Source organism: Gossypium raimondii, chromosome 5 (assembly GCF_025698545.1).
Source record: "Gossypium raimondii isolate GPD5lz chromosome 5, ASM2569854v1, whole genome shotgun sequence".
Lineage (NCBI taxonomy): Eukaryota > Viridiplantae > Streptophyta > Magnoliopsida > Malvales > Malvaceae > Gossypium > Gossypium raimondii.
The window spans coordinates 28,156,274-28,166,097 of NC_068569.1; the positions used below are offsets into that span (position 1 = coordinate 28,156,274).

Here is a 9,824-nt window from a genome sequence, read left to right on the forward strand (position 1 = left end):
TGGCAAAACTTCAAAGTTCATGATTGATTCTAGTATCCAGTATCAATGAAGGCAATGACAGTAATCGGCTTGCCAAATTTTTCTAGGTAGATGGAGACTGGAACATGTGGTATGGATATCTGGGAAAGAAATTGAAAGATTGATAGAAGAGAATGGATTGACTTTGTTTGAACCATAAATATTTCTGATGATGATGATTTAGAGTCACTGAGCTCAATGCTCTGAATTGCACATAGCGACTGTTCATTGGGTTCATCATCAATAGAGAATATTGATTCAATATCATCCTCTTAATCAATCTGGATTCCTGATTTTTGTAACTTTTACTGAATCATTTTCGCACCCTTTTTATTGTTTGGACATGATTTTGTAAAATGTCCTTTCTGATTGCAGATATAACATCAGGTGCACTTGATTCCTTTGGAAGACCTTTTCTTCTTGATATTTCTCCATTTATATCTTTTTCAGAAAGGTCTTGAAGAGAACTTCTTCATTTTTCTGAAATGTCTTTTCTTTTTTGTAGGACAATAGCATGATTTGTCCTTTCCGCATTTGATCTTGAGATGTGAATCATCACAGGCTTTATCTAATCTTTTGTCTCCATGGAGATAGTCTTTGAAGACTTTCCTTCTGTTGCATAAGTCTTCCAGAGCAATATACGTTTCTTGCTGGATTTCTCCCATGGTTAGATTGAGAATGTTTCTGTTTTGCCTGTAGAGATTTTGGTTTATGGCTACTTGCAGTGGCTCTTGAATAGATGCAACCACTGCTTGCTTTAGACTGGAATCCAATCCAAGGGCACAGAATAGTTTTTCATAGCGTAATAATGCTTAAAAATCTTTCTTTCTGTAGGAACAGCATCTTCTTTTGAAAAATTCTCTTCTCTTGAGAGTTAACAGATCATCAGGATTTCCAATAAAATAAGTATGGATAATCCTAATTGCTTGGGAAAAATTTATCAACACCAAGAACTGCATCTAATTAGCTTGACTAGTGGAATTCCACCAATCTTTTAACATCCCAGTGAATCGTGATACAAATTCCATGAGGATGTTATAATGACTTTCTTCTGTTAATCTTCTACTTTCAAGCCAGGGATGAAATTCCTGTAGTCTTTCTGGCCATTTGTTGGTTGGAATATCATCTAAAGTAAACACTATCTTGCTTACTGAGACATCAAGTGTAGAACTTGCAATCGAGGGTTCCCCTGTTTTAGTGGCTTCATCTTCTGACATTTCATCGATCTTTACCTCTGTTTTGACAGTAGTCATTATTTCTTGTTCTTCCTCAAAACATGTTGATATCTCTGAATCTTCTGAGACTGAAGTTGATTCTGGGGAGGCTGACTATTCTGAAGGGGATTCTTTTGTTTTTTTCTAAAACAGTTATATTTGGTAGTGAGCTCTGATTATAACCCCTTAGAAACTCTGCTAAGGGATTTGTATAAGAATGGTTTTCATTCTGAATCATCAATGATTTTGACACTTGTCTGGACGGAGATGAAGGGGGCTTTCCTCTTCTTCTGAAGGAAAGCTTTCTTCTTCTTTCATCACTGGTCTTTTACCCAGGGCATTTTCTTTTTGCTTTGTTGTTCTTTTCTTTTCTGCTTCTTTTTCTTTTTTTAATCTGTAAAAACAGATCAAAAGTACTTGCCTTTTTGTTTTCTTCTGGTGGGGGAAATTCAATCCTCACATTTCCCGATGATCTTGGTTTATCAAGTTGTCTGACAGAGGGGAATAACTCAATACCATTTTTTGCAAGCTGCGGTATTGGCAATTTCCCTGTCTCTTCAAGAGTTTTCATATGGTCCTTCAAGCTTTGGATCCCCTTTTCTCTCTGTTCTATGTGAGAGAAACAGTCTTGTCCTGGTGCTGCTTTCTCAGTGACAACTTCTTTTAGCCTCTTTTTGAAAAGGCTGATTTAATCCTTGATCATCTCTGCATTTTTGTCAGTTCTTTCTCCAATTTTCGAGACCTTTGCGTCAATTTTATTGACCTTCTGATCTGTCTTCTTTAATGCAGTATTTTAGGCCAGAGCGTGTTCTGTCTGCCAATTTACACTGTGTTTGGTTCAGTGTATTAGGTAATCCATTACTGACCAATTACGCGCCTATTACATTACGCCCCTATTTCGGCGTTTGGTTCGCTGTAATAGGTATTACGCGCGTAATACAATCCCGACCTAATCTCTAAATTCCCTGCTTTTCTAATCCCTTCCCAAATAGAGTATTACACATTACGTCCGGCTTCCCTCCCCAAATTCCCTGCTTTTCTAATCTCTTCCCTGTTTTACCCTCCCTCCCTACCCAACCCTCTCCTCTTCTGTCCTCATAATTTCTCCTCCTATTTTCCCACTGCTTTCGTTGATGATTCTATCCTCATCATTTCTTCTCTCGGTCTCGGCGTTTGGTTTTTGAGGTATGAATAAACTTTTTATTTCTTGAAGCATTTTACATGATTCTTTTCGTAATAATAGTTTCAGCCATTTTTTGAATGAGTTGGGTTATTTCCCAGAATTTTCCCTTTGCTTGTTTCTGCTTGTTCTATTTCTTCATTTTTCTTTTTGGTGCTAAATACTCACTTGAATATCGAGTTAACTCTTTTTCTTTCTGCTAGTTCTATTTCTTCGTTTTGCTTGTTTCATTTTTTTGTGCTAGTTCCAGAATTGTTTTGCTTGTTCCAGAACTGTTGCGGTTTCTATCTTTGCAATTGAAGCTTGGGCAGGATTTCCAACAGTTTTATCCTCACAAACAATCTGCTTTTCAGCTATCTCATTTTCACTCATCTTTTGAGCTTCCACAACATGCTGTTACAGATTAAAGCTTCAATATAGATAGATATATAGAGAATCAAGACAAGAATAAGATTAACACATTTGAGTTTTCTTACCTTTTCAGTTTGAATGGTTTCCAATGCTTTGTCTTCAATCAGTTTACCCTTTAGCTCGTCTTCTCCTAGGCCATCTTTCACCGGCAGTTCCGGTTCTGAAGTCAGATAAGATGTTTCAGTAACTCCCTAGACCTGTCGACATATAACCGAGAATGAATAAAGAAAGTAGATGGAAATTGTTAAGTGATGCATTTGCTTGATTACCTCTTCTTTTGAAACTTCATTCACTATGATTTCATTTGTTTTGTCACACTGATTTTCTTCATCTATTGCTTTGACAAGTTCCTCTTTGATTGATTCATTGTCAAAAGCCTTCTCACTTGTCTCAACTTCGACACTTGAGGCTCCTTCAACCTCTGTTGCTTGTTCTTAGATCTTCTCTGGACTCTCATCTTCTTTCACTTCAGTTTCCATTATTTTGTCATCTTCCTTTGTTTCAAGCTTAGTTGGTTCCTCGGTTATTGAAGCTTGAGCAACAATAGTTTCTTGACCCACAACAGCATCAGGCAATGCTGAAGCTTGAATTTGATCATTTGGTTCCTCCACTTGAATAGCACAAGCAACACCAGTTTCAGCTTTCTTACCATCTCCAAGCTCATCAACCTTTTCTTTTTCCAAGCATATCTCTGTCGTTTGCTTTGCATCAGATAATTCATCCTTAGAAGGCAATGTCAAAGATGTTGTTTGAATTTGATCTTTGGGTTCCTCATTTTGAAGACCCTGATCAACTATGGTTTCTTCTACTGAAACAACCTTGGGCTCTGTCTCTTCTTCCTTTTGCAAGCTTACCTCTTTCATTATTTTTTTCCGAAGAATCCTCCGAACTCTCATGCTTAACTATTTCAGCAACCTCTTGTATCTGTTCTTCTATCTTCTCACTCAATTGTGTGGTTTCAATTTCTTGCTCGGAAGCCAATGTCGTGGTAGAAGTTTGAACACTTTGAGATAAGCATTCGGATGATGTTTCAGGCACAGCTTTGGCTTGTTCAACTTCATTCACTTCTGGTTCCAAGGCTGATTCTGTTTTCTCCAGTTCATGTTGTGGATTTTCGACTTCTTTAGTCTCTTGATTAGCATCACTCTCACAAGTTTCTAGACTCATCTTGAGCGAGCTCAAATTCACAAGCTCCTCATTCACCTTGGTGTTGTTTAAGCTTGTCTCAACTCCGACTTCTGTCACAATTTTGTGACTCTTGTCTTGACAATCATGCTTGGATTCATCAACAATGTCCTTAATTTTTTCTTCTAATTCTGCGTCTTTGGTGCCTGTACTTACAGGGTTTCCAGACTCTTGATCCTGTCTCCTATCTTCCGATTCTACGATGACGGATGCTTCTTGGTCCTTGATTGAATGATCTTCAAACTCCAAGTTTTTCGCTTCTACCTGTTCCTTTGAGTCTCCTTCCTTCAGACATTCTTTTGAGACGGAACTGTAGTCTTCCACCTATCAATACATAGTTAAAAAGTTTCAAAAATTAAAGAAAATTTTAGATGACTAGCAGCTTATATAGTTAAATTTTAATTATGAGAATATTAATAATCTGAGTTTGCTTAGCCAATTAATGATCTTGTATCCGGTTGATGTTTTGGTATAAATGAGATATTGCAGTTCTAAGTTGTACAATGTGAAAATGCAATATATATATATTAAAAGAAAAGAAGATGACAATGATTACTCTTTAACAGTTTATTTGTTGTTTAGTTGAATAGATTTTGCGGAATCACCCATTTCCTTTGTTTTTATCTTGTTTTCATAATGTTTGCTGTAATATTGAATTTGAATCATATATATTCAAAGCTGCCAAGTTGGTATATTTAATAATCTAAAGGACTGGTTACTAAAAGAGAGGCTGCTTTGGTTATTGGATGATCAATTTTATAAACTGATTATTTTTGTAACATCGATTTCCCTTTTCTCATTACAGGTTCTTTGTTCCAACACTTCTACATCACAGTCGTCCCCGATTTGCTCATTACAGGTTAGTTTTCCATTGGTATTCATGGTTTATTAGTATGTTTTCCCTGTATGGTTATGTTTGTATTGCTGTAGCAGCTTCTATTGTTTCCCAAATGAATATGGTTTTGTTTGTATGTTTGTATTGCTCATTACAGTTTTTGTTTGTATGGTTATGGTTATTGCTGCATAATTATTGTTCGATGAATGGCAAGCATCTAGAAATTAGTTTGTGAAACTTTTGTGAAACTTTTGTATTGAGTTTTTATTGTACTAAACTTGTTGAATTATAATATATAACTTCTAATTCAGCATGTGTTATAATTTTAAATTTTTTGTGGAACGAGCTTTTGATTCATGATATTGAACTTAATTCCTTAGATTTTATAAAGTGTTGACCTTTTGAGTTATATATATTAAAATAGTAATTAATATAATTTGTTTTTTTTTTTGTTCTTAAGATCATTATGTCAGGTGTTCCAGAATCAAATGCTTATTCTCAAGCTTCTCGAGGAAGCAAAAGTAAATGGGTTCCAGAAGAAGATGCAACATTAGTTTCTGCATGGTGGACTGCACAATGTTGGAACATTTAATGTCGATACCGGTTCAAAGCGGTTATTTGAACGAGTTGGAAAGAATGCTACAAACGGTTTTGCCAAATGCAATGTTGAAGGCGAAACCTAATATTGAATCAAGGATTAGGTTACTTAAACGGGAGTGGTCAATCGTCTATGACATGCTTAATGGCCAAAATAATAGCGGTTTTGGTTGGGACAAGCATAGGCAGCTCGTTGTTGCTGAAGATGCGGTTTGGGAGTCCTATTTAAAGGTAAGATTATTTCAAGTCTTTATTATCTTATTTTTACCAAACTTATGACTAATAAGATTTCCTCATTTTTTTAGAGTCATAGAGAAGCCGCTCAATTTAGATATCGCACTTTCCCTTACTACGACCAGCTTACTACCATATACGCAAGAGATCGAGCAACTGGGAAAGATGCTCAAACAGCTGCTGATGTTCTTGAAGAAATAAATGCTGATGTTCGTACTACAGCTATGGATGAAGAAAGAAACTCATTCTATGACTGCGAAGCTGACATCCCTTTGGATGACATGGATGTTTCTGCTGCGGAGCCGCAACGAGATAGAGACCAATGGGGTTCCTCATCTTCAAACAAGAGAAAGAAGAAATCTGATGCTCGTGATATGTCTTCTTCATTTGATGAGGCTGCCACTTTATTGGCCGAAAACATCAAGGCCGTTGGCGATCAATGTTGGATGACATGGACCTGCACAATGTTGGAACATTTAATGCTGATACCGGGTTCAAAGCCGGTTATTTGAACGAGTTGGAAAGAATGCTACAAACAGTTTTGCCAAATGCAATGTTGAAGGCGAAACCTAATATTGAATCAAGGATTAGGTTACTTAAACGGGAGTGGTCAATCGTCTATGACATGCTTAATGGCCAAAATAATAGCGGTTTTGGTTGGGACAAGCATAGGCAGCTCGTTGTTGCTGAAGATGCGGTTTGGGAGTCCTATTTAAAGGTAAGATTATTTCAAGTCTTTATTATCTTATTTTTACCAAACTTATGACTAATAAGATTTCCTCATTTTTTTAGAGTCACAGAGAAGCCGCTCAATTTAGATATCGCACTTTCCCTTACTACGACCAGCTTACTACCATATACGCAAGAGATCGAGAAACTGGGAAAGATGCTCAAACAGCTGCTGATGTTCTTGAAGAAATAAATGCTGATGTTCGTACTACAGCTATGGATGAAGAAAGAAACTCATTCTATGATCAAGTGACATCCCTTTGGATGACATGGATGTTTCACATGGAGCCATAACGAGATAGAGACCAATGGGGTTCCTCATCTTCAAACAAGAGAAAGAAGAAATCGATGCTCGTGATATGTCTTCTTCATTTGATGAGGCTGCCACTTTATTGGCCAAAACATCAAGTAGTTGGCGATCAAATCGAGAGGAGTATTGCCTCCGAGGTGGTAGTTCAAATAAGTCGGAAGAATATCAAAAGATGGAAGAAAGCTTCAAATTTATATTCACCTTATGGTCAATTGAAGGTTTAACCGACGATCGGTATGATGCTTTGAGTAAAATTCGATCATCCAACTCAAATGATCGTTTTCTTTAGTTTACCTTCATTTGCCCGATTGGAATGGGTCAAGATTTCTTTCTCACCATTAAATATCAATGTTCAAACTTTTTGATGTTGTAAAACTATATAACATATAGATTATGATGTACAATTTCATTTTCATCTAACCTTTTCTTAATATAAGTTAATTATGTTTATGCGAATATAATTCTCAATTTATATATTGATTTTAGTAAATTCATATAAGAACATTTTATTATTAAGAATTTTATGAAATTATATATCACTATTAAATTATATTTAATATTAATTATTTTAAATTGTATAAATTCATATAAGAAAATTTATTATCAAGAATTTTATGAAATTATATATTATTATTAAATTATATGTAATAATTATTATTTTATTTTATACAAATTCATAAAATATAATTTATTGGTTATAATTATTTTAAATTTTATTAAATCATATATTTTAATTAAAATATATTTAATATGAATTATTTCAAATTTTCTTTTATAGTATCATATATTATGATTTGAGCAAATTAATTTAAGAATATTAATTATTAAGAATTTTATTGAATTATATATTTTAATTATAATATATTTAATAATAATTATGTTAATTTATATTTTACAGTATCATATATTATGATTTGAGTAAATTCATATAAGAATATTAATTATTAAGAATTTTATTAAATTATATATTTTAATTATAATATATTTAATAATAATTATGTTAATTTATATTTTACAGTATCATATATTATGATTTGAGTTAATTCATATAAGAATATTAATTATTAAGAATTTTATTAAATTATATATTTTAATTATAATATATTTAATAATAATTATGTTAATTTATATTTTACAAGATCATATATTATGATTTGAGTTAATTCATATAAGAATATTAATTATTAAGAATTTTATTAAATTATATATTTTAATTATAATATATTTAATAATAATTATGTTTAAATATGATTAAATTATTTATTATTGATAATAATAATCTTATTAAAATTTAAGTAACAATAACAATAATAATTTACCAAAACAAATTTATGCTAAGGGTATTCTAGTCATTTTAGTTTTTTTCATTATGCTATTACACCTCTATTCCATTCAACCAAACACAATTTTACTATTACGCCTCTATTCCATTACATTCAACCAAACAGTTGATTTGCTATTACACCTCTATTCCATTACACCTCTAATCCAATACACCTCTAATCCAATACAGCGAACCAAACGTGTCCTTTATGTGGCTTCTGCTGCTGCTATTTTGACTTGCCGGCCTTCTACATCTGCTTGTAATTTAGAAGGAATTTTTGGAGCATCAAGATACTCCTTTTTTGAAAATTCTTCTAGCGGGGGAAAATCTTGTTCATAAGAATAAGAGGTTCTTTCATACATCTGTACTTCTGCTCTTTTTGGCTTTGGTTCCAAGAGTACCATCTTTTCTTCTTGGGCACAATTTTGGAGTTGATTGTGTTTCTTGACCCATTTGTTGATCCTTTTGTAACATGGTTGCTTTAAAGGCTTTAGCAATCATTTTTGATCTTTTGGATCCTCTTTGGGTGGTTGGGGTGGATCCGGAGGAGGTTGATCCTGAATTTTAGGAGACTGTGGCTTTGATCTTGATGCAGAATAGTCTACAAGGTAAACAAATTTTCCATTATCTCCTCCTAGCGGGCCAATATTTGGATCTCCATCCATCCATCTTTTGTAAAATTCTGACTGCCTTGATTTCTTGCGACTTTTGTTCCTGCGAGATCGTCTGACTTCCTCATCAAGATATTCAAAAATAGATTCTTAACATCCTTCACAAGAAAAATTTATGTCCCAAAGACAATGTCCTGTACTGGGATGAGAGGCGCTTCTAGTCCTGGCTGGAAAATACTGGCAGAGTGGGGAGCTATTTCAAATGACTATGGTCTAATCTTATTTCACTCGTCCCATCAGACTTAGTGATAATCTGACTTTTTGTGGATCGGATCGGATGATCATGCTAGTGAATCTGCTCATAGTTGGTGACCCATTTTTTCGGCAAGAGTTTGAGTAACTCTTGCTTTGGGATCTGCTTTGGCACATGTATGCAATGAGGTTCTTCTCTTGTGTTGACTGAAATAAAAAGAGAATCTTCAGATCCTTTATTTGACAGCTTAAAAGCATGATCTTGGACTCTATATGCTATCTGATAGTGTAGGGTCGCTGTTACTGCGGATTCTACCATCTCTGCTCCGATGATCTGGATCTGGATTTTTAAAGCGTCCAGAAGATTGAGATCTTGTAGAGACATGGTGAAATTTGGAAATAGTGTCACCATAGCCATTCCTGAACTTAATGTTGCTTCCACTGTACCAATGCAAGCATCCTGGTACTTGTTGTATCTAGAATCAAGTAGAGTAATCCTGGACGCAACTGGTTTCCCAGTAGTTCCATGATAATTGAGGGCCAGTCTTACTGCACCGAAATGGATATGAGAATATCCATGCTGACTCCATTCCTGCAGAAAGTTTGAAGGAATCTCAAGAGTAACAAACTGTTCCTCTTAGCCTCCATAGATAAGATGCTTATAAAACTTTGAAGACTGTACATACTTACAGACAAGATTTTCCTGGCCAACCACATTTAATGCAGAAACCGTACTTTCAAATCAACACTTTTCAAAAAGTAGACAATTTCAGCTTCCAAGGAACCAAACCCCATTTCCAATCTAATGTTTTTTGTTCCTTCTAATTCCCTGCACACCCCTTTTCAGTCTGGTTCATGTTCTCTCTGCCTCATTTCTCCTCACGACGAAGCAGAGAAATCCTCCATACACGTAAGTTGGTTCCT

The 9,824-nt window shown here is 34.6% G+C and overlaps 1 protein-coding gene across 1 annotated transcript; it reads right to left on the minus strand.

The window, feature by feature from the left end:
- Positions 1-464: 464 nt before the first annotated feature.
- Positions 465-8,441, minus strand: LOC128041021 (COP1-interactive protein 1-like). The gene is made up of 8 exons (XM_052630304.1): positions 8,274-8,441; positions 3,739-4,332; positions 3,275-3,662; positions 2,889-2,983; positions 2,686-2,805; positions 1,654-1,902; positions 1,006-1,346; positions 465-780 (listed from the first exon to the last, which is right to left on the minus strand). Exons 1-8 carry the CDS (start codon positions 8,439-8,441, stop codon positions 465-467), a joined length of 2,271 nt encoding a protein of 756 aa, XP_052486264.1.
- Positions 8,442-9,824: the final 1,383 nt, after the last annotated feature.

What these genes read in the sequence shown, in the direction of transcription:
- LOC128041021 (XM_052630304.1), bottom strand. Translation starts at nt 8,441, where the DNA reads ATGGTACTCTTGGAACCAAAGCCAAAAAGAGCAGAAGTACAGATGTAT. An exon ending in TAGAAGAACAGATACAAGAG is followed by an intron (nt 3,663 to 3,738) that starts GTTGCTGAAATA and finishes AGCTTGCAAAAG; the next exon opens with GAAGAAGAGACAGAGCCCAA. An exon ending in CAAAGATAGAAACCGCAACA is followed by an intron (nt 1,903 to 2,685) that starts GTTCTGGAACAA and finishes CTTTTCAAAAAG; the next exon opens with AGGCTAAAAGAAGTTGTCAC.